Source organism: Aythya marila, assembly GCF_965140915.1.
Source record: "Aythya marila genome assembly, chromosome: 1".
NCBI lineage: Eukaryota > Metazoa > Chordata > Aves > Anseriformes > Anatidae > Aythya > Aythya marila.
In genome coordinates this window covers 199,877,984-199,905,702 of record NC_139042.1, presented here as the reverse complement: position 1 = coordinate 199,905,702, position 27,719 = coordinate 199,877,984, and the positions used below count along the sequence as shown (strand labels likewise).

Sequence of the window (27,719 nt, the reverse complement as noted above, 5' to 3'; positions counted from 1 at the left end):
TTGCAATTACATGCTGCGTTGATGCCACCTACAGGCATTAATACCAGCCTTTCAACAGATCGGCCTGCCAAGCTTTCAGTGTACTTTTTCTGCCAAATATGTTCTTTTTTTCTTTTTCTTTTTCTTTTTTTTTTTTTTTTTTTTTTTGGACTGCAGTGAATGACTCGAGAGCAGTCAGACCTTCAACCCATAAAAACATTTTGTTCAGCTTGTTAAATATTAAGACAAGTATTTAATTCATCTGATCCACTAACCAAACTTGCTTTCTCACTTGGCTACTGGGATTATGAAGCAATGAGGACACCGGAATCAACTTTTTTGTGTGCCCTTTGTAGTGGGTGGCAAGTGTTAAAGAAAACCCTGAAGTCATCTGCATCCTCCAGCCCAAAACCCAGCAGTTTGGGGGTGGTAAGCAGTGCAAGGAATAACAATGGTGTAACCACTTCTGGGGATTTAGGCAAGGAGTCTGAGGAGCCCCTCTTTATGCATATATCTATATATAACCTGGATGCTTTCATGAAGGCAAGCGAAGGGGATAGAAGTTTGCCATCAGCAGAACGTCAACACCTCCAGCGGGACTGCAAAATTTCATGTTTTCTTAGGGAAAAGTAAATTTTTGAAAATCAGGAGGGAAGTGCCACCTGGTGGACTGCTGTCCACGTCTCTCCACAGCCAGGCTCTCCCCAAAGCTTTCCTGGGCATCCACTGACCCCATCCGCGTCCTCAGGCTGGAGAAGATCACAGGTCCCGCAGCTGCCGTCTCCTTGGAGCTTAACTTCCTGATAATTAAGTCAGAACACGCACAAGATAATTAAAAGGAGCTCTCTCATCCTTCTTCCCTCCCCCCCAGGGACATTTTAGTGTATATACTATTAACCAGCCACAAAACAGCCTGTTGTTCGATAGAGACGCTCGGTTCCACTCTAAATACTTCACAGATGTTGCTGCTTTTTTGCCGTAATCTCCGTGATTTCCCTGCAGTCAGCCCGCTGCGGACAGAGTTATTTTTGCTCTCCAGCCTCTCGGGCTGCCTGCCTGGGAGCTCTCAGCACAGGAGTAACTTGGGCGAGCTCACGTCACACCGCTCTGACAGCTGCTCTCCCTGTGGCAGGTCTGGTTTTCAGAGGGCTGACAAATTCCACTCGCTCCCTGAGGCCAGGCTGTGCTGGTGTCAGTGCTCCCCTCCACAATCCCACTTTTAAGAGACAGCAAGCATGTTAAAGCTCTCATTTATTTACAGAACTGCCATAACAAGTGGGGCAGCCTTCATTTTCTTTAGGAGCAGGTTGTTAGCCCCATCTCTCAGCTCACTCAAGCTCAGAGCAACCTCACGGCTCCCCATTAACTACGGATGCCACCAGAAAACACACAAAGAGCAGGCAGAGGAGCGCTTTTCACTCCTCAACATCCACTGCTGGCTGCCACAAACTTCTGCCAAGCCATTTCCAGTTTCCACACAGGTTCACTTACAACTGGAAGGAGCATTAACTGCTTCAGTAAAGATAAACAGAACTCGTGTGCGTCTGTCCTGTTGTGTCCATGGCATGACATCTGGTCTGGAAAGCAATCATGGATGTGCTTAGGCATGTAGGTGACGTTAGTAGTGCAGCCACAAGCAGTTTTGGACACACAGCTTATACATACATTTCAGGTTCTAATCCCATTACCAATCTGTTGGCATAAATGGTGCAACTGGCATTAGGATCTGAGGGAAGGACAGGAAAAATCAGGTTTCTGTACTAGAAGCTTCTGTCTTTCGTTATCTTCCTATCTTTAATGTGTCTTCTCCGACTCCCTCCTCCATTACCTGTGCCAAAGATGCCTTTGCATTCATTGCTTTCTTCTGTAATGTCTTTCTCAAGTTCCCACAGGTCCCTCCTGCTCACCTCTACCCTTCTCTTTCCATTCCTCTGTTTACAAGAGGAAACAGAAAGGAGCTGCAATTTGGACACACTCTAAAGGTATTATTTTCAGTCATACCAATTTCCTTTATTGACACTGGGATCATCTCAGGAGCACAGACTGCTCCAAGCTGAGCTCCAGCCAGGGACTTCCAGCCCTTGGTCAGACTTTTCCAAGCTTGGTTATCGCAGGGGGGATAGTCTTGTGACTTAGGAAACCCAGGGTTATTCTGGGGACACAAAATCCCTTTCGAAGTTTTGATAACTCCTTTAACTTCTACATGATCATTCTCTTGACCCATCAGTGTACCATACATATACCGAGGATAAGGCCAATGTTTACTTCTCAGTGATACAGTGAGGCAGTACCACATGGCATTTAGAGGGAAATAAAATCCAAATCGCAGAATCACAGAACTGTAGGGGCTGGAAGGGACCTCCAGAGATCATCAGGTCCAACCCCCCTGCCAAAGCAGGGTCCCTACAGCAGGCTGCCCAGGTAGGCGTCCAGACAGGCCTTGAATATCTCCAGAGAAGGAGACCCCACAACCTCCCTGGGCAGCCTGTCCCAGTGCTCCGTCACCCTCACTGTGAAGAAGTTCTTTCGTGTGTTGGTGCTGAACTGCCTGGGCTCCATTTTGTGGCCATCGCCCCTTGTCCTGTCCCCACAGAGCACTGAAAAGAGGTTGGCCAAATCCCTCTGTCTCCCACACCTCAGGTATTTGTACACATTGATGAGATCCCCTCTCAGTCTTCTCTTCTCCAGGCTGAACAGACCCAGGTCTCTCAGCCTTTCCTCACAGGGGAGGTGCTCCTGGCCCCGTATCATCTTTGTGGCCCTCCGCTGGACTCTTCCCAGGAGCTCCCTGTCTTTTTTGTGCCAGGGAGCCCAGAACTGGACACAGCACTGGATAATCACCCAAACTGCCCACACACACCAGGTCGGGGAAGATACAGACACTCAATCTGACCCCAGCACCAGGCACAGGGGCTGTGATCCTATAACCCCGTACACCCTTTTCTCCCTTTTCTCCCTATTCCACCTCATTCATCCTGCTCCCCCTCCCAGTCCAGAGCCTGAGCAGCTTTTGGCATGGTGGCAGGAGTTGGGCTCTGACCCATGTTCAAGTCCCCCAGCCTGCGAGCTGGGTTAAAAAGCACACTCATTAGACATCATTTTGTTGGTTTTTATTTTATTTTACTTTTTTTTTTTCAGTTTTAACACAGATGGGCTTCTCCATGGCAGCGTAACGTTTCCACGTGGTGTGATTTACGCTCAGATGTTGGTCACAGCTGGTTAGGTCACGCAGAGGCAGCCCTTCAGCCCTGCCGCCTCATTAACGATATTTGGGTAAAAAATGTATATATTTATACTGCCTCGTGTGCTTCACTGCCTGCAATTACACACTGAGAGAAGCCAACGGCATAAAATACACACACACCCCGCCTGCCCCCGGCCTGTACACGCAGGGAATAGCTTCCTGCGCCTTTCTTTGCATTAATCTTTATTTTGGGGTTAAATAAACTCAAGCCCGGCACTGACGAGCTCCCCTCACCCCTCCCACCCCCCACCCCCCCCCTCACGCACAAAATCTGCCGCGTTGCCATGCGCGATGACGCGCACCCCCCCCCTCCGATTTTTCTGATTGGTCACTCCGACGCTGCGAGAACGCGGGGGAGAGGAGGGGGTGGAGCCGCGAGCCGTGTATGAGAGGCGGACGCTGATTGGTGCGCGCGGAGAGACGCGGGGCGGGATTGGTTGGCGGTGGGAGCGCGGGGCATTGTGGGGCGGCGGCGAGCAGGAAGGGGCTGATGGCGGCCATCGGCGTGCACCTGGGGGCGTCCTCGGCCTGTGCCGCCGTGTACAAGGTGCGGGGCGGAGGGGGGGGAGGGCGAGGAGAAGTAGTAGTAGTAGAAGGAGGAGGAGGAGGTGGTGGTGGTAGTAGTAGTAGTAGTAGTAGAGGAGGTGGTAGTAGTAGTAGAGGAGGTGGTAGTAGTAGTACTACTAGTAGTAGTAGTGGAGGAGGAGGAGGAGGTAGAGGAGGAGGAGGAGGTAGTAGTGATAGAAGGAGGAGGTAGTAGTAAAGGAGGTGGAGGGAGGAGGTGGAGGAGGAAGTAGTAGTGGTAGTAGAAGGAGGAAGTGGGTGGAGGAGGTAGTAGTAGAGGAGGTGGGAAGAGGAGGTGGAGGAGGTAGTAGTGGGAGGAGGAGGTAATGGTAGAGGAGGTAGGAGGAGAAGGAGGTGCTGGGAGGAGGTGGAGGAGGAGGAGGAAGTGGAGATGGAGGAGGTGGGTGGAGGAGGAGGTAGGAATAGTAAAAGGAGGAGATGGTGGTAGTAGCAGAGAGGGTGGGGGAGTAAGAGGTAGTGGTAGGAGAAGGCGGTGGTGGTAGTAGCAGAGGAGGTGGGGGATGAGACTGATAGTAGAGGAGGTGGTAGAGGGGATAGTAGTGGTAGTAGAAGGAGGAAGTAGTAGTAGAAGAGGTGTGAGGAGGTGAAGGAGGAGGTAATGGTGGTAGTAGTAGAGGAGGTGGTGGGAGGAAGAGGAGGTGGAAGTAGTAGTATAGGATGTAGCATGTGGAGGAGGTGGTGGTAGTAAAAGGAGGAGATGATAGTAGTAGTAGAGGAGGTGGAGGAGGAGGAGGAAGTGGAGATTAAGGAGGAGGAGGTGGTGGGAGAACAAGGTAGTAGTGATAAAAAGAGGAGATGGTAGTAGTGGAGCAGATGGTGGAGGAGGGTGTAGTTGTGATAGAAGGAGATGGTAGTAGTGGTAGAGGTGGTGGAGGAGGTAGTGGGATGAGGAGGAGGAAGTAGTAATAGAAGGAGGAGATAATAGTAGAGGAGGTGGTGGAGGAGGAGGCGGCAGTGGAGGAGGAGGAGGTGGTAGTAGTAGTAGGGGAGGTGGTAGGAGGAGGAGGAGGTGGTGCCGGGGTGACGCTGACAGACATCTGTCCCCGCAGGATGGCCGCGCAGACGTGGTGGCCAACGACGCGGGGGACCGGGTGACTCCTGCCGTGGTGGCGTTCACGGAGAGCGAGGAGGTGAGGGGGGCCCGCAGGGTGGTGCCCCGGGGGAGCCGCTCCGCGTGGGGCTCACCGAGCGCCTCTTTGTTGTTCAGGTGGTCGGCTTGGCGGCGAAGCAGAGCAGGATAAGGAACGTGTCCAGCACTGTAGTGAAAGTAAAGCAGATTCTGGGGCGAAGGTAAGCACATAGGAGGGGAAGGGAAGCTGAGAAGCGCAGTTCTCCCCATGAAAGCTGCTCAGTGTCCAAGGCGCTGATGTCCAAGGCACTGTACTGTCAAGCAGTAGCAGTAAAATGAATCTGGTGCTAACAGCGTGGTTCCCCTGGTCTTAAACATTGATTGAATCATTGAAACTCCTTATCCAATATTTAATTTTAAAGTGGAGAGATGCAAAGAATTCTAGGCCTAAATTTATTTAGGTTTAGGTCTGGCGCTGGAGATGCCACAAAACATTTTAGTGATAACGTGGCTGCGTGTTCCAGCTCTTCCACTGAAGCAAGTGGAAGAGAACGTGTCCACTCTGCATCTCTTAGTGCTTGGCAGATACTTCATTTTTTGTCACAAATAGAGGACAGGCAGCTTATTGCTGTCACCTTATCTCAGTCAAGACAATAGAAATGCCACCAGAGTCTTTTATAACTGAATGTTGGGGGTGGTGGGTTACAAACAAATGTGATGGGTTCTTTTTTTTGTCACTTTCCACCAGCTAGCAGGTGTTTCTGCTATTGTTAGCATGGGGAATGGTGCTTGACAGATAGCAGCAAAACCATTACGTTGTGATCTTTTCTTCCACGTAGATGTATCCGTAGAGTGAAAAGAGGAATCTTGCCTGGAGTGTAGCTTCTTCACGTACTGTCAACATCACCAAGATGAATTTCTGCAGTTACCCCGGAGCATATGGTTTATCTTGCTGTTCTGTTTTTGTCTTCACAGCTCTGGTGACCCCCACGCACAGAAATACATTGCAGAAAGCAAATGTTCGGTGAGTATGAGGTATTCTGTTTCGTTTTTATCAGAATAACTTTTCATTTTATACCGTGCTACTTTGCAGTTTGTGCCACGCTGGTTGTGTTCTGCAGCGATCGGCTCTCCCAATATGAAGTTTGTTTGTTGTTGTATGGAATGTGTTCCTCTAGAACGTGTTTCTTTCTCTCTTTAGAAAGTAGAGAACTCCTTGTTTGGAGATCTGCTGCCATAATGTAGTCCAGCAGAAAAAAATACATACATCTCTTGGCCATTCATAAAAGACAATTCTTTTAAAAATATTGTAGAAGCAGCAAGTAGTTGAGCTGTTGTACTACAGAGAGCTTTTTAATAGCAGAAGGAAGTCGGGAGCTTCTAAGTCTCTACGAACATCACTGTCATGTTGGATAGTACAAGGTTTCCTTGTGCTCTTTAACAGCATTTTGGGAATGTTTTCTTGTCACAGAATCCAAACTATTCTAGATACAACAGAAAATATCTACAACCTTCTCCCTTTTTTTATTACTTTGAACAGAAACTAAATAGGTTATTAATAAACACTAATGTTCAAATTATGCTTCTAACAAGGGTGTGTTGTCTTTGCTTACAGGTAGTTGAGAAGAATGGGAAACTTCAGTATGAGATAGATAATAAGCTTATTAACCCAGAAGATGTGGCAAAGCTAATTTTCAGTAAAATGAAAGGTACTTAATGAGTAAAAGCATTTAATAATAATATTTCTAAGCTTATCCTCACATTTTCAAGATGTGGTCTGTTGGTACTTTGCTTTTAATCAACATGTTTTGCCTGTGTTTATGACAGAAACTGCTCAGTCTGCAATTGGGTCGGATGTAAATGACGTTGTTATCACTGTCCCGTTTGATTTTGGAGAGAATCAGAAAAATGCCCTTGGGTAAGAGGATTCAGATTTTTCTGTTGTTTACTGTGCCTAAAGCAGACCTCCTGGCAGGTGAGCAACGGGAGTTCTGCTGGACTTTGCTGTCATCGTGGCTGTAGTGTCATCTCAGATGTGGTATTTCTACTGCCTCGTCAGTGTCCCCTTTGAAATGCAAATGATTTTTCAGCCCTCCATAATTTCCCTCTGCATCTCACCAAACTAAATGGTGCTACCTGATTTTATCAAGGACTATTTATTAGAGAGCAGGTACTGAATACACACCACTGTTCTGCTTGGAAGTGCAGCTGGAGAACTTCAGTTCTGTGAAAGCATAAGTAGACTTTTGCCACAACAGAAGTCAAAGCTGTGCATAAATAGCAGCATTTCTCTCTACTTTCAGTATATAGAAGACATTATGTTGAACTGTCATGAAGAACTTAAAATACACTCAAAGTTAGTCATGAAACGCTCGCTCTGGGTATCTGCGGTATGCGTAATAAAACTTTCTACTGCTTTGGCATCCGAGTTTCAAAATGACTTCAGGATGGAGGAAACTATTGGGGCAGTTTCAGGGCCACTGAGTGCCAAGAAAACATGTAAAGTTAAAAGTGAGCTGTGGTAACTTGATTTGGAATCAAATCAATTTGACATCTGGTGAAATAATGTACTGAGGACACTCAATGCCACAGATGAAGGAAGACGTGTACAAGCTTGGGTACAAGCTTGCTTGAGGGTGGCTTTTTAATCTTGATTTTCTTCTGCTGTTTTTATGGGGTATGCATGTCTGATGCATCAGTGTTTTCCTTGACATAAGCACACACCAGATCCAACTCCCTGAAGAAAGCAGTTGCAACTGAACTTCATTAAGTTTTTTTTTTCCCAGTCACCTCTCTTTGTTAATAGCATGCTGTAACCAAGTGCTGAGTTGATGTCATATCTAGTTCTGATGAAATCTTAATAACTACAGTGAAATCACTAAAGTAAAACTCAATGCTGTTATGCCTTATCACAGGGAAGCAGCTGCAGCTGCTGGATTTAATGTTATGAGATTAATCCACGAACCATCTGCAGCTCTCCTGGCCTACGGAATTGGCCAAGATTCACCCACTGGGAAAAGGTAAAATCCTAAGATCTTACTCCTTAAATTTAAGCTGCTGTAGTTTAAATCTGCGTGAGGTTTAGCACAGCACATTCTACACAGAGAAATCATAAATGAGGGAATGATATGTTCCCCTAACAGCCAACACAAAACTAATGATTTGAAGCCTGCTTTTCTCTTTCTCTCAGAGCCAATGGAAATTCACAAGTTACAAATCTGTGACTTTTAATTAACTCCTTTATTCTATTTTGTAAGAAATTGTCTTAAAGATTTGTCCCCAGTTTGTGTCTTGCTTTTTAATGAGCTGATTGGCTCGAGGAAAAATGTAAACTTCTTAAGCAGACCTTGGTGTAGCTAGTTTCTAATTGTGGGAGATGGGGTTGTTTTGCATATGCTTGAAGAACTAAAGGTCCTGCCTAGGAGGTGCAGTCAGTTTCCCTCATGAGTACTCAGATAAGTCACAAGGTTTTCAAAATAGCCGAGACTGCTGCTAGTGAGAACAGATGTCTTTTCTTCCTCTTGTTGGTATCTTTTTTTTTTTTTAAAACCCTTCTCATGTAATTGGGGCCCAGAACTGAGAACTCAGCGTTACGTTTTAGGTTATGTTGTGGGATAAACGTGGGCTAACTCTGGCTGTATGACAGTGACTTTTCTTTTAGGCAACATGGTCACTAGTCAGTGATAACAAGACATGCTAAATCTAAACTGCTCAAATCAAATTCACTGGACCAAACTGATAAAACCCTGCAATATATTATTTGGTGACGGTCATCTTAGAAAGTGTGTCAAAGGAAGCGTAATTTTAGATGACTTGTTAATACTGCTTTCTTTTTTTTTTCCTGTGGCAGCAATGTGTTGGTCTATAAGCTTGGTGGCACGTCGCTTTCTATCACGGTGATAGAAGTAAACAGCGGAATATACCGCGTGCTGGCTACTAACACAGACGATAGCATTGGTGGAGTGTGCTTCACAGAAGCTCTAGCACAACACTTAGCATCTGAGTTCCAGAGGTAGGTTCTGAATTCCAAGCATGTTTTTGGGACAAGAACATCACATGTGATGCTTGCTTATAGAAAAGAATTCACAGAATCACAGAATTGTCTAGGTTGGAAGAGACCTCCAGGATCACCGAGTCCAACCTCTGACCTAACGCTAACCGGTCCTCCACTAAACCATCTCACTCAGCTCTACATCTCAATGTCTTTAAATTGATGCTAGTTTGGCGGAGCTGGTGGGCTGTCTGAGCAAAACGACTCAGATAAAGATACAAAAGGAACAGTCAGCTGCTGGGGGAGTTGGGGAAATGGTTGGGTTGGGGTGAGCTGTGAGGGCTCAGCTATGAACTGTTTTAAGTGATGTAGGCATGATTATATTGTTTCAGTCACAGATGTGGTTGTGTTTGGAGGGAGGGGAATTCACTTCTGTGGGTTTTGTTTTTTCTTGTTGACATGAAGGACCATGGACTGGCCGGCTTCATCAGGCTGGAGCCTGTGTGTCCTGTCCTACAACAAACAAAACTGCACTCAAATGTACTAGCGTTAGATCTAGCTCTTTTTTTCCCTGTCATGGTCAACTGCATGCTATCACAGAAGGAGACTTCGGATGAAATAGACTCTTTCAACGTGTCTAGTGTTCAGTGTTCTGTTTCTTACAGTAATATGATTGAAATTGTTTAACTCTTAGGCCTGTTCTTGCTGTTTCTTCCAGTCACTTCCAGGATCCGTTCAGCCAAAAACCAGTTCAGAAAGACTTAAATCTGTATGATAAACATTAATACTTGAGTTCCCAGCAGTGCCTCTACTCAGTGTTCTTTAGTTGAAATTGAAACACGTGCTCTTACTCTCTGTCAACTTTCCATAGTGTCATTGTAGGTAACATTAAAACGTCTACAGAAAAATGTTAATATCTTAAACACTTTCTTAAAGAAAAAAATGAGTTTATGCTCAAATGCCTGCCTTTCTAAATAGACTTTTTTTTTTTTTTTTAATGTAGGTCTTGTAAGCATGATATTAGAGGAAATCCCAGGGCTATGATGAAGCTAATGAACAGCGCTGACGTTGCAAAGCACTCGTTATCAACCTTGGGAAGTGCAAACTGTTTTGTAGATTCACTGTATGACGGATTGGATTTTGATTGTAATGTGTCCAGGTAAAACAAATCTTGAGGCTACTCATGTTACATAGAAGTAAGCTTTAAGTATTTTTAGTTTGTGTTTAGGATTTTAATAAGCTTTGACTTTGGTGATGCCGGAAGGCCAACTTGCTTTTTTGATCTTTCTTTCATGTTATTTCCGTTAATGCATGATCTGTAGGTAGTTGAGAGGAACACTAAAGGTGTTCTTGTAAATGGTTAAGAGAGACACTCTGAAAAGGTCCACAGAGACCCCATCTTTAGAGTCTAGTTGATGAAAGGGAAATAAGCCCTGTAATTAATCAAGGTGCTTTCTCCTGTGCCTCCCATTATTGTTGTTGTTGCTGCATTTTTTCTTACAAAAGAGGGTTTGGGGCTCTCTCATCCAAGTGAGCTCCAAAGTGATAGTCAGGGATATCTTAGTATCTGTCTTTGACAGGTGGAGTGGAAAAATGTTTTTTGTCTTTTTGTTTATAGTGCTGTGTCCTACTCTTAAGTCTCTTTTCTCTCTCAGGATTAACTCTTTTTGAAGTGTTTAATTAAACTTCATTTGTTCTTCCTGTCACCAGTAGAATTTAGCAAAATAAAATTGTTTTGTGCTGTTGCTGCAGTTGGATCTGGTGAAGTAAGGCACAGTATGCCTGGAAGCGTGAGAAGCTCTACTGTGGAGCTTGTTTGGTTCAGCTGAGATAGGGAATTTGACTTACTGCAGTTGTGCAGAGTAACTTTTGTCTTCAGGCTTGAAAGAGCCTGAAGCAAGCACATTTTCTTTTGATTTGGTTAAGTAACTATTCCTCCGTGTAAATCAGGAAGCAGCTTGACTTGCCTCTGAAACTTCAAGAGGTGTGTTTTGATGTGTCTGTTCTAAAGATGAGGGACTTTTTGCTTCTTTATTGTTTTGACTCAGATGTGAAAACTTTGTGTTTTTCCCAAGAATGCACTAAGAAAAATTGCATTCCATGGTAGTGATGCAATCAATAGCAGAGATACTTGCACAACGTAAATCACTTACTTGAGATTAATGGTTGGGAAATAAATTTTCTTGACTGCTTAAAAAAAATCTCAATATGAGGTATAGTTAGAGAAACAAAGTATGTTCTAAAAATGATTGTTCTTCTGTTCTGGATTTGTTTAATGGATGACTTTTTTTTTCCCCCCTTTAGGGCCAGGTTTGAACTTATCTGTTCCTCACTTTTTACTAAGTGTGTAGAAGCAATTAAAAAGCTCTTGCAGCAAGTTGGATTTACAGCCGATGATATTAATAAGGTAATAATAGAAATCACTTGTCTGTGCAATGCTTTATAGCTCTACAAGAACATTTGGGGGATTGTTTTCCTTGGACTGCGATTATTTCTGAATGTGTTTAAGCATTTTTGGCTCAAATGCAACAGCGTATGTAGAATCAAGGTCTTTGGAGGTTATTTGGACTAAGGTAAAATTAGTCAATGATGGCATTTACTGATGTATATTGAGGAAATGGTAGAGGATTTGTCCCATTTGGTGTGTTAGTGTAACTTTTGGTAGAGCTGAGGAGTACTTTCTTTAATATTCAGAAGTTTGTTTGCCCTCACTGAGTTTTGGATTGCGTTGGCTGACGCTTGAAGAATTCCTGAGTTTCAGCTCGGTCTTACAAGCTGAACAAGATACTTATTGTCTGCTTGGTGTCTGTGTTCCTCCTCCCTTCATTCCTCCTTGTTAGCTTAAATTTAGGAACACATTAGATGCCAAACTTTAAAGCCAAAAATGGTGATTAAAGTAGTAAATATAACTGGTTGCTTCAAATGTCTCTTTCTGTTTGGTACAAAAGTGACTTCATCTAAATTCCTGCGCACCAGTCTGTGGTAAATACTGCTGTACGTACTGCTTGTGGAATTGGTGCATGAATTCTGCAGCGAAGGTTAACTGGCACTTGTAATGATACTGGATGCATTTCAGACTCCTCATTAGTGTTACCACCAAAGCTGTGTCACATCCGAATTACAGTTGTAGGATAATAAGGCATTCTAAGCCACTGATAAATGAGTGTCTTCTGTTTTCTGGTGGAAATATTTTTAAAGTTGTTGTCTGCTCAGGCCTTAATGGTGTGGGTTTTGTTTTACATTTTAAATATATTAAAAAGAACCTAATTCTACAACTCTTAAGCTATGCTTTAAGCTAAGAAAAGTGTGAATTAGCTTAGTTTTAAGATCTAGTTTTAACATTAGGAACAAGGAGAAGAATTTTTAGTGTGAGGGTTATCAAACACTGAAAAAAGGGCTGGCAGAGGTTTTGGAAGTTGTATTTTTAGAGCTGCCTGTTGTAACTGCATGTGTTCTGAGCAGGAGGTTGGACTAGGTGACTTACACCTACAGGTGCTAAAATATCCCAGAGGGGTTTACACTTCCATTTTGCAAGTTGTAGCCTTTTCTTATCTTCTGAAGCGAGGTTTGAAATCATTGTCTTGTTTTCTAGGTGGTTCTGTGTGGTGGGTCTGCTAGAATCCCAAAGCTACAGCAACTGATCAAAGACATTTTCCCAAACGTGGAACTCCTGAGTTCAATTCCTCCCGATGAAGTTATTCCTATTGGTGCAGCAATAGAGGCAGGGATTCTGCTAGGGAAAGAGAATCCATCATTAGAAGAAGATGCATTCCTTATTGAGTGTTCTGCCAAAGATATTCTTTATAAGGTAAGGCTAAAAATCTGTTTAGCCTTTGAAAATGCTATAATGAATATGTAGAACCACTTAGGCTTTGATATTAAAGAAATAGTGTTGTTTTAATACGCTAATTAGCTTTAAGTGGCCATTTAGATTTATCCAAATCGTTGGAGAAACTCCTATTGACTCAAAGGGGAGATGGATTGCATCTTTGTTATTTCCTTAATTGCCATTTCCTCGTCACTGCTGGATTTTTTTCACTTAGGGAAACTTCAGGGATTTTTCTTGAATTGCTATTATGGTAAATACAGCAGAAGGAGTGAATCTTGGATTTCTTTGCTCATGGAGCACTGTTACAAAGCATCTAGCTCACTGAAGTACTTAGAAAGGCGTGAATTTGTTCTTTCTTTTTAAAGGGAGTAGACGAGTCAGGGGCTGACAAATTCACAGTGCTATTTCCATCAGGGACACCGCTACCAGCTCGAAGGCAGCATACCCTGCATGCTCCTGGAAACACGTCTTCTGTGTGCCTTGAGCTGTATGAGTCATTAGGAAAAGGTCCTATGAATGAAGAAAACAAATTTGCACAGGTGAGTGTCTGCACGTGCAAGATTTAATGTGAACTACTTGGAAATTAAGTGAATCTGGGAAAAAAAAAAAAAAAGAACCAACCACACTTACCAGAACCTTATGTTAAAAAAAAAAAAAATCAGAACTGAATGCATCTGTCTAAAAATTGTCCTTAAATGTTATTCTACAAATGTGTTATGAATTACTGAAGCATCTTTAAAGAAATTTCCCTCCTGAGTTTCTAAATACTTGTTTGACTTTGATGTATTGGCACTGCTGTGGTGCAGCTCATCTGGGACAAGAGCCCATAACCAGGTGTTCCAGTAGTACATAGATCACCAGCACTTCAGAAATAAAATTGCTCGAGGTAACAGTGTTGCTAGTGCATGTACTAATTATTATGCATATCACTTTTTTCATTAGACTGCTGTGTAAGGATTTAAAAAAAAAAAAAAAAAAAGATTGTAAAATTTTTCTCTGTTAAACAGATTGTACTCCAGGATTTAGATAAAAAGGAGGATGGCCTACATGACATATTAACTGTTCTCACTATGAAAAGGTACTTACCATATTTCTTGTTCTGACATTTAACTTGCTGCTTCACACTTGTTAGAGAAAGTTTAGTTTTGTGTTAAGAAATTTCAGCATTTCCTTGCTTACTGGGCTCTGCCCTAGCTGGGGCAAATTCTGTAAGAATGTGAGGAATGTGTGGGGTTTTTTTGTTTGTTTTTTTAAGGCAGCACTTTCCGTGCTTGTGTTCTTTGATTGCTATGGAAATAAAACCTAACACGGTTGTATAGATGGCTTCTAGCAACTTGAGAGCTGCTGATCAGTTTAACCATGCTTGAGAGCAGCAGGTAGTCCTGCAGAATGCACACACTTGTGAATAACTAGAGTTAAATCATCCTTTTATTAGTTGCTGATGAATACTAATGAGTCCCTGAAGGACTTATAATGCTGCATTTATGAAAAAGACCTGTGGCCTTTTCATTTTAGAGTCAGGGTTGTTAAGCATGAAAAACAATGCCATAGGAAATCAGGTTTTATAAATCTACTTTTTACAGAACTACCTGTTTTTTACAGGGAAAATACCAAGTGTCATATGGTTGTGGTAGGAGAGGTGGGATGGAACTGACTTAGAAGTGATTTCTCAGACTTCCCTTGGTCTTAATGGTTGACTACTTTGGTTTATGTGAAATAGTCGAAGTAGTTTACAAAGATAACGGTGGAGTTCCAAGTAGTCAGAAGATGTTTGTCTTCTGAGGACTGTACTGGAATTCTTACTGCTTTTCAAACTAATGAGAAAGTTGTCTAGATGTTGCTGAGAAACTAAATCCCTACATGCTATTTGAATACAAAATACTTTTATTTTCTTAAGTTAACTATCAGGTTTATTAATTCTGTATTAATAAACTGAACTTTAAATACCTCCTTAGCCATGCAGAAATTTGCTCTTAGCATTAGTGAGAAAAATCTTTTCGGCTATTTACATGCAACTGTGAGGCACAGAAAGCTTCATTATTTTAAGGGTTTTGGTAATGCACAGAGCAGTGAAAGTTCACTAGAATGCTTCCTATTTCTGTCTGAATCTGAAGTGTGACTTGAATGCATAGGTGAACTAGGATTCAGTGTTATCTTTCTTTAAAGTGAAGGGTTTTCTCTTTAAGAAGATCCTTGGTATTTAAAAAGCAGTACTCTATAAGAGTTCTTGTGATTTGAGAAGATGCACTTATCTGTTGGTTACCATTAGGCTGAGTTCTTAATGTAATTATTTTGAATATTACTACATATTGTATTTCTGATCCTGCATTAAATTAACTTAGTTACACTAATAACATAAACATGTTCCTGAGTCTGTTCCATCATATGTGGAGAAGATGCATGCTTTAATGAAGAACAAGAAGTATCTAAGTACTGAACACAGTAATTTCATAAATATGTTATTCTATGGATATTTTGATGCTTATTTGGCTTCCACTGTTCTGCATGAAGACTGCTATTTGTTCTCTATAGAACATGTAATAACATACTAAATGAGATGGTCCTAAATATACCTTTTTTTTTATTTTTTTATTTATTTTTTTTTATTTTTTTTTTCTCCCTAGGGATGGATCCTTACATGTTACCTGCACAGATCAAGACACTGGAAAGTGTGAAGTCATCACTGTTGAAGTGGCTTCATAGCCTCATTTGAAAGGCAACGTTACCCTGAGTTGATTTTGTCTCTCCTTGGCTTGTCCACCAAAGTGGTGACTCTGAGGTGTCTTTAATGATTCATAGGGAATTGTAATAAACTGAAGTAAAACATTAATTTTCCACCAAGTCTGTTTGGAGTGGAAGATGTGGTGCAAAATGTTAATCTAAATAGGAAGAAAACAGAGCATTGAATTTATCAGCACCTTTTAATAAAAATTTCAAAGAGCATATCTCAGGTTTTTGGTTTAGCAGCAACATATTATGTAGTCTGAGGACTAATCAGGTCCTGTACCCATTCAAACAGTATACCTGTGGCTTCAACCAGCATAGCACTGAACCAGCCAGAGCTAGATACGTGAAAATCCACTCCCAAATAACTGTACAAACTATACTTAACCTGCGTGGTTTCAATATTGCCCAAAACCAAGGAGGTGATGCCCTTTTGAGCTGGCATCTTGGGCAGGATATTTTTTTTTTGTGGCGTTACTGTAAGATGGTTTTGTGATGTTACCTGAAAAACACATGTGAGGGTTATATGTGCTTATTTATGTGTTTATTAATAAATAAAAAAATTTATACAGATGCTGGTATTCTCCATACTGTGGCACTGTTTGAATCTGTATATCGGTATATATCGGTATATATTTGTTTGGCTATAATCTGACATTCTGTTTTTTTTGTTTGTTTGTTTTTGTTTCTAGATCTAGGTAGGGAGGAAAGTAATAGAAAGTGGAACAGGCAGCTGTAGTTACAGGATTTGAGGGTCTTGGTCTTGCATACAGTTGAGAAAAGCACCAGTTCAGCCCTTAGGTAGGGCCAGATATAATTTTGTCAGATATTCAGAGTAACCCAGTAGTACCTCAAAGGCATAAACCAAAACTAGAGAGAGGGATGCCAATCTGGATTCGAAGAGACTTGGATTCAACTACTGCTTTCCTACAGCTTGCCCAAGTGTCTTGAGCTCCTCAGTTACCTGTTGCAGGACATGCATTTTCATATTCTTTCTACCTTATAAAATCCCATATAGATATAAATCTTACTGCATTTCAAACATAATTCTGGCTTACCAGACTAAGCATTTGATTTGAACTTGTAACACTCAGAAAATTTTACCTCACCTAGCACTAGCTCCTTGGTGTCCTGAAGGTAAGTGAATAAATAGTTCATCAGTTCCTGTCTGGAAGCTTTTAAAAGGGGTCTTGGAAAACCCAAACCCTTACTTAGTGTGGGCAGTGGAGTCCCTTAGCCCCATACTGTTGCATATTAACATCAGATTGGAGTAAGTCCTTGAGAAGAGACTGGAGTGCTAGCTAGTGGCTGGGCATCTTTGGGGTGTGTATTTTGTGCTCAATAGTACAAACTGCTGAGGTTTGGGGCTGACTTGAACAGCAGACCTTGTTTTTAGGAAGTGTATTGTGGTGAGAGGGTATATTTTTGGTTCCAAGTGCCTGAAATATTCCCCTTTGACTTCGGAGGTCAGTATCCAGCAGAGAACCAGCTCGGGGCCTCAGGGCAGCCTTCCTGGGGCCTCCAGTTCCCCCTGCCCCACGAGTGGATGCTGAAAGTGAACAAAGAGGAGCCTGGGCCTTCCTCCACCTGGCATACGATAAGAAAGATGGGGTCTGTAAAAGCCGCTTTTACATACGGTTTAGCTTTAAAACTATGTAAGATCCGTTAAAGCTGCTTTAATATACGGTTCAGGTTTAAAACTTGATGTAAGAGTTTTAGTATTAATGGGGGGGGGAGCTGAAGTCTTGCTATACTTATTTGATGGGGGTTAATTTTCCTTATAGCTGTTAATTTTGTAGGTTTGTTTCTGTGGAGGAGTCGGTGTGTGGGGGAGAGAAGTGTTGGGGGGGGGGGAGGAAAGTGTACGTTAAAGTAAGGTGAAAATCGCTTTATTTTTATTTTTTTAATGTAGTTAGAGAACCTCGCCGCCTTGCCCTCACCCCCGCCCCCTAACCCTCTCCTTTCTCCGTTTACACCCCCAAAAAAAACCCTCCCTAACCGTGACGGGGGTGGAGGTGGAACAACGGGGCCGCCTCTGAGGCGCCGCCATGGCCCCGCCCCGTGCTGCGCGGAGGGGGGGGGGGGAAGGCGGAGCATGGCGGGCCCCGACCCGCGCCTGGCGCCTGCGGCCCCCTCCAAGATGGAGGGCTGGCCAGGAGGTGAGGCCGCCGGGCACCGAGCCCCTCGCTTCCCCTCCGCCTCGCCGAGAGCTGAGGAGGAGGAGGAGGAAGGCTCAGGGGGCTGAGGGAACCGCCGCCGAGCCCTCCCACCCCCTTTCCTCTTCCCGTAGCTGGAGCCTGGCAGCCCGGGCTCGGCGGTGTGGTGCGGTGGGGGGTGGGTTGGGGTTGGGGTTGGGGTTGGGGTGGGTTTTTTTTAGAGGTGTGGGGGGGAGGTTGGAGGCCGGAGGGGTGAGCACGGTGTTGTGGGGGGGTGCCTGAGGTAAATGTGAGGGGAGAGGGGTTGGAGCTGCTGTAGGGGGGTTGGGGGAAAGGCAACCGCCCCCATTCCCTCCCCTCTTCCTCCTCATTCTTCTCATCCTCTTCATCCTCCACCTTCTCCTCACCCTCCTCTTCCTCCCCTCAGCCCCTCACCGCCTCACCACCTTCCCAAACTTCCCCCCCTTTACCCCTTCAGCCCCCAGCAGCCTCCCTCCAGCTCCGCGATCCTTCTGGAAGAGCCTCGGGGCCAGGACTCCATCGGTCACCCCGGTCCCGTCACAGGGGCTGGGGTCCCCTACAAGCTGCAGGGCTCTTGGGGTCCCTTTGGAGGTCCCGTTGAAGAAGGGAAGCTGGCTCGGAGCTGCGGCTCGGTTACGGGACGCTTTCACCGTAGGGCAACGCTCTCCCTCGGTCTTAAGGCGCTTTCCGCCCCTGGAAGCGCGTTGCCGCAGTGCCTGCCCTCCAGAGCGTTGGTGGTTCCCTGTAAGTATACGGCCAGGCACGCCGAGCCGAGGTTCAGGGAGGGAATCGTCGCCGTGCTTCTGCCTTGAGCCTTAGGGTGAAAGCTGGAGAGACGCCGAAGGCGTGCGAGAGGCCGCTGGCGCAGGTGGTACCGCGGGGACTTCGGGTTGAGGCACGTGGAGTGCATAACGGGTTGAACTCAGCCGAGACATTAAATAGGATTCTCTACCGATTTTCTTATTGTAGCCTGGTATGTGCCATGTCTAGCTTCACTTGAAACCCTCCAAGAATTATGTAGGAAGGAAAATCTCAGATGTAAATCCATTGGAATCACCAACAGGAGTCTAAAGAGTTATGAGGTGGAATATTTGTGTGACTACAAGGTAGAAGAGGTAAGAGAAACACAGACCGATCTGATCACTCTTTCAGATGAAATTTGGAAGCGAGACAAAGGTAGTTTTGCTCCTAATATAAAGATACAGGCTGCGAGTGCAAAGCCGTTGATTACATCGCATGAAATATCGTTTAAACTTTGAACTGTAAACAGAAAGCAGCGTAGCTACTTCTTTCAGTACGTTGACGGAAGTTTTGTCCTGAAATTACAGAGATTTTGGAATACAAAATGCTTCACCTTTACATATCTAGAAGCAAAACCCTGATGCTTTTAGGTTGTAGCTCGGTATGTCTTACGATGCTTCTTTATTTGCAGGTTAACTTTGTTTTTCTCTCGAATGTTGTAGTCTGTCTGATGAAGAGTTAGGGCCATGTGCTGCTGCTGGATTCCTATGCCTTGTTCTTGCCGGTGGAATTCAGTATCAGGATTTGGCTTTGTTACATTTACTACAGTTATTTGGCCCTTGTAAAATCTGTGCAAAGCGTGTGCTTCTCGACTGTAAATACAATATGAAGTGTTTTAAACAGATTGCTTCTTTAGGAGCATGGTTGATACAGGGCAAATAGTGGTTTTTTGGCATCTGCTTGGGAAGTTTAGGATTTTATTTTTTTGTTCTGTGTGTGACATGATTATATTCTGCTTATGCATGAGTCACACAACTAGATAGTTTAATTTGCGTAACTGCTTTAAGAAACTAGCTTCCTGGTTTAAGATTAGTGACCTCAGTTCTTCTCAGCTGTGTATTTCTGTGCCCCAGAGTTTCCAAGTTTCCACTGCCCGTGGAGTATCCAAAGTTGTGCTCTAAGTTAATTTGCCAACAGCAAACTTGCTTTTTCCCTTTCTCCCCAGTTCTAATTGTTTTGGGGCCATCAGGACCTTCTGTACTGTGTGGCATTTCTTAACTGCAGAACTCTGCATTTCAGTAAACAGACGTGTGGCTAAATCTGTGTGTTTCTGTATTTCAAGGGCACAGAGTACTATCTTGTGAAATGGAAAGGATGGCCAGAGTCTTCGAATACTTGGGAACCTCAGAAAAATCTGAAGTGTCCGTTGCTTCTTCAAAACTTCCTTAGTGACAAGAACGAATACTTGTCTCGAGTGAAAGAAGGCAAAGCGCTGAAAGTGAGAAACCACGTTAAAGCCTTGAAACCTGCGGTCGCAGATTACATTGTAAGGAAGGCTAAGCAAAGAATAGCTCTGCAGAGATGGAAAGAAGAACTCAACAGGAAAAAGAATCATAGAGGAATGATTCTGGTAGAAAACACTGTGGATCTCGAAGGTCCTCCTTTAGACTTTTACTACATTAACGAGTACAAACCTGCTCCTGGAATAAATGTAATCAATGGAATAACGACTGGCTGTGAATGCTCAGACTGCCCTGCGGAGAAGTGCTGTCCAAAGGAGGCTGGCTTTATTTTGGCTTATAATAAAAAAAAGAAGCTGAAAATCCAGCCTGGCTTGCCCATCTATGAATGCAACTCATTTTGTAGGTGCGGGCCCGACTGCCCTAATAGGATAGTACAGAAGGGCACGCAGTATTCGCTTTGCATCTTCCGAACGAACAACGGACGAGGCTGGGGAGTGAAAACCCTCCAGAAAATTAAAACCAACAGTTTCGTGATGGAGTATGTCGGAGAGGTATGTATTTATCTCATATGGATTGATTGTTTATGGTGAAGGAGGAAGTCTTGATGAGCTTTCTCCTGGTTTTAACACTTCTTGGCTTTTGCTCTATAACAGAAGTTTTTCTGCTTCTGGGCAGAGGAATACACTGAATAGATGTTCAAGCTGGCAGTGAAATTACCTCGTCCAATATAGTCTCCATTCCAGAGTATTGTACAAGGCTGAATGTGAAGAGAATACTCGTTACCGAATTCCTGTAGATATGTGCCCTAGCAGTATTTCTAAAGATGAGTCCTTTTCTTTCCTGGCAGTCGCATTCCTCATTCTTCCCTTATCTTTATTGTAGTTTCTGCTGTTCCCCAGGCACACTTGTTACCACACTCCCCACCCAGGCTCGGTCCCTTTTCTGTTCTGTCTGGATAATCTGTCTCATGCTGTTCCAAAGTAGAACTTCAGTGCTGCAAAGTGCAGACTTATGTTGCCTTGTGTTATCTGGTGCAGCTCTGTCTCAGGGCTTTTTACACCAGTAGCTCCTGGCAGCCTCTCTGATCCACTCTGGTGTGCTTCTGCCACGTATCTGCCTTGCTAATAACATGACTCAGAAGAATTAATTCTATCCCCACTTACAAATGTTTGTGGTCTTCATTGTATTTATTCTTGCCTCAAATCTGTGAACTCTGCAGCCTTTTAATAGAACCTTGTCAACTGACAGGAGACTGTTGTGAGTGCAGAATTCTGTTGCTGAAAGCAAAAAAAAGTACATTTATCCTCTCATGTGAATTGGGTGATTCCCTACTGCTGCATAAGTTCTCAAATTCGGTCTGTCAGAAATATTTGAGGTGTTTTTTTCCAATTCTGTTACTACTTTTATCTGTCCTGCTGCCAAATTGTGATATATATATATATATATATTATTTTTTTGCTGATTGTGCACAACAGAATACATTCAAAGTAGCAGGCTGCAGGTGAAGTTTTTAAAGCTTAATTTCATAGATTCAGCTTTGCAAAGTGGTGAGGAGACCTAAGGTACCATGAAACCAGGAATTCCACAGAGGCAACAGCATCTTTCATTACAGACAGAAGTCATAGGAAGAGTTGTAAAGACTGGTAACTACTGTTCTGCTTCCATACAAATTAGAGAAAATAATTTTAGTTTTACGTGAAGTTAACAAAAGGTTTTGTTGGTGTAATGAAAGAACTGGATGGCTAGAAACTCCAGTGGTTTATTTGGCTTCATCAAGACACTTAATGCAAGTGATGATTTTTTTTTTTCCTGAGGTGAAGTAGTGCACCAGGCAAGCTACACCAGACAGCACACGTGCTGTTTTTCCTAAGCAAAGTTTTCCTGACTTGATTGTGATGTGTGTTTTAATTCAGTAATAGTTAATAATATGATGCAGGTTTCTTTTTTCTCTCTCTTTAGGTGATTACAAGTGAGGAAGCAGAGAGACGGGGCCAGCTCTATGACAACCAGGGCAATACGTACTTGTTTGATTTGGACTATGACTCAGACGAATTTACAGTGGATGCGGCTCGCTATGGAAATGTGTCCCACTTTGTGAATCACAGCGTAAGGCCTCGTTTCATATCCTAACTGCAGACAAAATCACCCCAGTTGTGCCAGAAATGCTCGCCTACTGCGAATATTTTACTGTCGTGTTCACCGTTTTTCTGATGTAGTGTGTTTTATTCCAACACATAGAACATAACAAATATAATGGCATACTTAGCTGTACTCAGAGTGGGGCTGCCTACACGAATCTGGGAATGTGAGGCTGCATCAGGTGGACATCTGGTAGTTCCAGGGGAGTCACCGCACTACCAAAATAGGGTTTGTTTTGTTTTCAAATAACCAACTGGCATAACGCAGGAGAAACACTTGATCAAGTCAGTGAGGAGTTAAAGATGACGGAGCTGCTGCATTATTTTGTAGCAGGGCAGGGGAGGGTGTGTCAAACACCCTTCAAATATTAGTAGATGAAGAAAAAATTGCTATTTTCTTTGGCATTTCTCTTGTGTAGATACCTTTTCCCATTCTTAGTATCAAATCTAAATTTGCCAGAGAACCTGAAAGTACATTTTCCATGGGAAACTTCTGTTGTGTTTTATTTGCTATCAATTCAAGTACCTACAACACAAAGGCTGAGCTGCATCTGTAAAAGAATTACATGTTCTAGTTCAGGAATGAGGTATTTGTGAACGATGTGGTGTGTACGAGGTCTGCACTCACTGTTGTACAAATAAAGTAAACTCGTCTTCAGGTCAGTGAGCTGATGACATCATTTGTGTGTCATGCAGGCTTGTTAGGGAGGAGGATGAAGAGTTTTAGAATTGCAATTGCTTGCTTTTGGAAGTGGCAATAAATTATTCCTGCACTTGAGTGCAGAGTTAGAAGTCTAACTTCAGTTCTGCTTTTGTAACGTGAAATATTTTACCGTTGAATAGCAGAAAAGCATGCGTGCAGTTTAACAAACTGTCTTAGAGGCTGCTTAAACTTAATCTAGGAAAACTGAAAAAGTAGTTTCTAGTTCCTGCCTAGTTTATTTGACAGGTTCACCCCTCCCTGCCTGTAGCAGATAATTCAAAAGCCAAGCAGGCTAGCGATTAGAAATAAAAATTTACCTATAGTTTGAGAATGTTATTTCTGTTTTTTTCTGACCTGAAATCAGCCTTTACTCTCATTATTCTATAGTTAGGTTTATGTGGCTTGAAACGCTAGGTTGTTCTTCTCTTCTCAGCTTTAATTATTTTTGTGGGTTCAATAAGTAAATCTTAACCCCGAATATCGGTTAAGTTGTTTTGTTTGCCATCTTTTTTCCTTGCCATATTTTGAAGGTGCCATTTTTTTAACTAGGCTGTTAGATATTCCTGTAGTCTCAGTACCTTGTAAAGGTTATCTTCTTGAAAGAGTTCTACTCTGAACGTTCTCCTTTAATGCTATTTCAAAACTGGAATTTGTTGATTTCGGAAGATAACTTGATTTCAGACCTCTGTCACTGAAAGAAGAGCCATTCCCTCCACTTCTTTTCAGTGAAACTTCTGTTTTGTTTGGTTTTGTTTGTTTGTTTGTTTTTTTACCAGAAACCACATTATTTTTTTCTTTACAGTGTGATCCAAATCTCCAAGTCTTCAACGTGTTCATTGACAACCTCGACCTGCGTCTTCCTCGAATAGCACTGTTTTCCACGAGAACCATCAAGGCTGGAGAAGAGCTCACTTTCGACTACCAGATGAAAGGTCTGCAGATTTCAAACCTGTTCTCAGGGGAGGTGTGGGGCACTGGCTAACGTTGCAGGCTGAAAAAAAATATGTTTGGATACCTTTAAAAAATTATTTTCTTTATTTAAACTGGCATTTCAGGTACTTTTTGAGGAAACTCCTTGTAAGCACCAGCTAGCGGCAGCCAAGAAGCCAGTTACAACAGCTGAGTGGTCTGAGGCATGTCACTGTTGTGGTGCCTGCAGACGTCAGCTGTGGATGTAGGTCCTGTGCTGCAGATGTTTAGGAAGAAGGAAGGCCCAAAAAAACTGACTGTTGTTTTGCTGGGCTGGATACAGTGATTGTTACTGACTTAAGGAAACAAGATTCTTGGTAAATTATTACCAGCTCTTTGACAGTTGATTTTTTCCGTTTGGGAGTTCTTCCTTCCCACTCTCCCCTCCAATACAATGTAAATATTTTTAGTTTATCTGGCAGTGGAGTTGTGTGTGTCAAGCTCTGTTTGCCTGCAAACCACTAAGCCATAACAAACGTGTCATTTGCCCAGCTATTTACTTCCCAAAGAAGTATGCTTATGCTCCAGGGCTGCACCTCATTCTTGTCAACGCTCTCTTTCAGAACTGACAAATTACCTTACTTAAATCTCTTCTAAAAACTCCCCCTTTTTGTGGTGTGTGTGATGCTGATGCTGAAGGCAGGTTGCAGTTTTAGCTGACCAGGATGAAGGGCTCGAGTTTGTTGAGCTTTGGATTCTGCTGCTACATATGTTGTGTCGTGTAGTTGTAAATAGAACTCAGCATGGCTTCACGCACAATTCTTCTAAGACCTGAGGTGGTAGGAGACTTTTTGAAGCCATTTGCCTGCCTAGCACGGTTTTGGTCTTTCTTTTCAAACATCCCTATTTGTGTTTGTCTGTGCCGCAGGTTCAATAGATCTGACGTCAGACTCTGCGGATGGCCTCAGCCCCTCCAGAAAGAGGATCAGAACAGTCTGTAAATGTGGAGCTGTGTGTTGCAGGGGTTATCTCAACTGAGTTTGGGTGTACAACGTCACAAATACTTCGTTCTCTTCTGAAAGTGTTTTAAGAAGACTCTTCTTTCACACATATATTATTCTTACAGCTAATGTAAACGAATACAATGAAAAGAAGGCATTCTGTTTGTAACTGAAATGGCATTGGCCAAAGAAAGAGATCTAATGTTTCAGGCTGAAACTGATAACAGAGATTAAAGTTTGATTTCTATAGCACTGTTCTGTAGGAGGGAGAAAGCTGTATGGTAAGAAAACTCTTTAAAATGTACCTTGATTTGAATATTGAGTGTGAGCTTACAAAGTGTAGGCCTTTTAGGAGCTGATTTCAGTGGGATGAAGTCGTGTTGCATATTTTCTGTACCTTGAGAAGTCTGGAGACATCCAATTTGAGTCCTGAATCATAGCGGACAGTTCCTTTGCTTTTTTTCCCGTTGGTGGTGTTGAACAAAAGAAAGGCTTGGAGAGATTTGCAATAACACTTCTGGCCCCGCGATGAAGGAGGGCCGTCGGAGCGTGGCTTGATGAGCATTCCCAGGAATGCAGACGGCAAAACGTCCGCTGAACTCCACATGAGTCATCGGTGTTAGCAGAGTCCAGACGAAAGGTCAGGTCTCGAACAGTTTTAGCTGATGTCACGTTACTTAGAAGTTTCACAGGTAGAACTTTTCCACTTGTTAGGTTCTGACTCGCAGTTGAGATTCCGGAGAGGATCTGCAGTTCTGCACAGGATTTGTAAATACCGCACTGTTACCGGTTCTGTTACCAGACGCTGTTCTGTTCCTACTGCGGAGAGCTGGAAGTCATTGCTGAAACAAATCTGGTTTGGAAAGAGATAATGAAGAGGGAAAGCAGCCCATTGTCTAGCAAAGCTGATGCATTCTGGAGATGGTTACCTGTTAGGTGCAGCAATAGCCTGGGAGTTGATTTGTATTAGCAGTTGGTTCTGATTGTTTTTACATACTGTGACTTTTTTTACCTAGTGACAGATTTTTAAGAGACTAGGCCTATTTTTTCTTGTTGCAGAAATGTTAACTTCAGTGAAGTTAGGCTAGGGACGAGCTACCCGTTTGCTGTAGATGTTTGTAAGATGTTCTTGAATGTAAAGGCTGAGAAACACACAGTTCTTCAGCTGCTTGAATCTTTTTTTTTTTTTTTTTTTTTTTTTTTGATTATCTTAAAGTTGACTTGATCTGTTCGTAATGTATGCTAACTTTTGCTTGGCTTCAAAACACTGAAGAGCAGTCGAGTTAGGTTATGAGTGAAGTTCCAGCCAAGGTCCGGCGATGATCAAAGGGCTTTATTCTCATGGATTAAAACGCTTGTAAAACTTGCTTACAAATGGTGTAAATGTCGGTCGGGTCAGGCAGAATTATGTTGCTCCATAACTGGATGCGAGCTATGTATCATAGGTCAGCTAGTTGCCTTTATAAGGTGCGCTGCTGTTGGCTCAGGTGAATGAAGTCAAGTACCCAGCATATATCAGTTTACTTAATTAGTTAGAAAATGCCTTAAACTTCACATTAATTCCTAGCACTCCAAGAAGAGTGTTTCAAAGGATAATACAGGTTGGTTGTTGATGAAGAAGCACAGTTGCATTGGCACTGAACATCCAGCTCGTTGGCGGAAAGTGACATTTTTATATGCTACGAGGCATCAAAATCAGTTTGATGGTTGGGGTGAAGAGCGTAGGCCACCGAAAGTGCTCAGTTTTGTAGTCCACAATACAGAGATCTGCATTGCAATCGATGTTTTATATTGTTCAATGGGGAAAGTTTGCTTAGATTTCAGAGTATCTGCCATTACCAGGCTCACCTGTATTCACACACCTGAATAAACACTGAATCTAGCTGATTTTTAAAATGCCGTTTCTCTCACCTTTTTTATTTCGGTGGAATGTGGAGCTTTAACGTTACCGAACTCTAGATGATCTTTTGTCATCTGGAGCTCTGCTTTCTCTTGCATGTAGCCCAGGTCAGCTGTGCGTTCCATGTGGATGGAATCGGCCATCTCCAGCTGCTCAACCTGCTGCTGCCCACAGCATTTCCTGTCGGTGCAGGAGCAGCCGCGGCAAGAACTCGATTCCTTACCAAATCAGTCCCTCTGGCCTCTCCTGTGCGAGGCGACAGGACGGTCCGACACCCTTTTTGGCTATGTCTATGCCCAGTTGGATTTAAAGAATCACAAGTGAATGGATTTTGAAAGCTGAAGTCTTACTAGTTGTACTTGAGTTCAGTGTCTTTCTCCCAAGGCAGCGTGTGTTATCACCAGCATTGAAATACCGCTGATGTTCTCTAAGGATGTGTATGTTACCTCTTGTGCGACAAATAAAGGACCTTTAACTTACATCCTGGGAGGTAACAGTAGTTTGTATTTATTTGAAGTTAGTCCATGGATCCTGTTCCTAATTCAGAAGCTCGAACAGTGTTTATATTTACATATTCAGTGCATTTGGGATTGCAGTTGGTGAGTTAGCTTAGTGTTACACTGTGTCACTTTTAAAACTTGCTGTTCTTAGGAGTTCAGGGGGAAATTGGCCAAATGGGAAGAGAAGAAACTGATTTTCAAATTCCTAAGGAGTCTAAACCAGCCTAGCTTCTGCTTTTGTTTTGCTTTGTGGTCTGGTAGCATCGTCACGGCCACTAGGTCAGTTGTGTACATGCACTTAGAGTCTGGTAACCTGTGCTCTATCCTCTAGCTTTTTGTTCTGTTTTCTTTTGTTTTTGTTTTTGTTTTGTTTTTTTGAGGTAGCAGAACTAATGCTGCAAGATCATCTGTAAGAAAGCTATTGTCTATTTATTTAATCTCAAAGTTAAGTCAATCCTTTGGTCATTTCTAATGTATGTTTTAGGACTGTGTACGTTAGAATATGCAGTTTGTAAGCTCAGGAACATTTTCTTCTCATAATGTGTGATCTCTAGTATTGCTATCTTCCTATAGGTTTTGATAAAAATAAATTAAATTTAGTTTTTCTCTTGTTGTTGTCATTCTTGAAAGAACAAAATAGGTTACCCTCTCAGCATGAGCTGGAACAGAACAGTTTGCTTTAGAGCTGCCCCCTCTCAATTCCCGTCTTTTAGCAGTGAAAGGACCGTAGCTGAGCACGCAGGAGGAAGTCATGTGTTTCCTTTTC

The 27,719-nt window shown here is 43.0% G+C and overlaps 2 protein-coding genes across 6 annotated transcripts; both read left to right on the top strand.

Annotated features, from left to right (window-relative positions):
- Nucleotides 1-3,708: 3,708 nt before the first annotated feature.
- HSPA14 (heat shock protein family A (Hsp70) member 14) lies at nt 3,709-16,009 on the top strand. 4 transcript variants are annotated; one of them, XR_014319557.1, is made up of 14 exons: nt 3,709-3,770; nt 4,858-4,938; nt 5,016-5,098; nt 5,853-5,901; nt 6,493-6,586; nt 6,705-6,795; nt 7,793-7,897; nt 8,728-8,889; nt 9,872-10,027; nt 11,173-11,275; nt 12,461-12,676; nt 13,112-13,236; nt 13,705-13,775; nt 15,322-15,384. XR_014319557.1 is itself a non-coding variant. In XM_082784667.1 (14 exons), the coding sequence occupies exons 1-14, from the start codon at nt 3,714-3,716 to the stop codon at nt 15,398-15,400; spliced, it is 1,521 nt and encodes a 506-aa protein (XP_082640793.1). In that variant the 5' UTR covers nt 3,709-3,713; the 3' UTR covers nt 15,401-16,009. The 4 variants fall into 4 exon arrangements, 3 of the variants coding, with proteins under 3 accessions (XP_082640793.1, XP_082640795.1, XP_082640794.1); XM_082784667.1 differs by having other exon boundaries at nt 13,063-13,236; nt 15,322-16,009; XM_082784669.1 differs by lacking the exon at nt 13,705-13,775 and having other exon boundaries at nt 15,322-16,009.
- A 1,514-nt stretch (nt 16,010-17,523) lies between these two features.
- SUV39H2 (SUV39H2 histone lysine methyltransferase) lies at nt 17,524-27,676 on the top strand. 2 transcript variants are annotated; one of them, XM_082765837.1, is made up of 6 exons: nt 17,524-17,580; nt 18,568-18,713; nt 19,682-20,353; nt 21,762-21,908; nt 23,446-23,575; nt 24,481-27,676. In XM_082765837.1, exons 1-6 carry the CDS (start codon nt 17,562-17,564, stop codon nt 24,588-24,590), a joined length of 1,224 nt encoding a protein of 407 aa, XP_082621963.1. In that variant the 5' UTR covers nt 17,524-17,561; the 3' UTR covers nt 24,591-27,676. The 2 variants fall into 2 exon arrangements, with proteins under 2 accessions (XP_082621963.1, XP_082621964.1); XM_082765838.1 differs by lacking the exon at nt 24,481-27,676 and adding an exon at nt 23,699-24,447.
- Nucleotides 27,677-27,719: the final 43 nt, after the last annotated feature.

What these genes read in the sequence shown, in the direction of transcription:
- HSPA14 (XM_082784667.1), top strand. Translation starts at nt 3,714, where the DNA reads ATGGCGGCCATCGGCGTGCACCTGGGGGCGTCCTCGGCCTGTGCCGCC. An exon ending in TTGCAGAAAGCAAATGTTCG is followed by an intron (nt 5,902 to 6,492) that starts GTGAGTATGAGG and finishes CTTTGCTTACAG; the next exon opens with GTAGTTGAGAAGAATGGGAA. An exon ending in AAGAAAACAAATTTGCACAG is followed by an intron (nt 13,237 to 13,704) that starts GTGAGTGTCTGC and finishes TCTGTTAAACAG; the next exon opens with ATTGTACTCCAGGATTTAGA.
- SUV39H2 (XM_082765837.1), top strand. An exon ending in CCCACTTTGTGAATCACAGC is followed by an intron (nt 21,909 to 23,445) that starts GTAAGGCCTCGT and finishes TTTTCTTTACAG; the next exon opens with TGTGATCCAAATCTCCAAGT. An exon ending in TTTCGACTACCAGATGAAAG is followed by an intron (nt 23,576 to 24,480) that starts GTCTGCAGATTT and finishes TCTGTGCCGCAG; the next exon opens with GTTCAATAGATCTGACGTCA.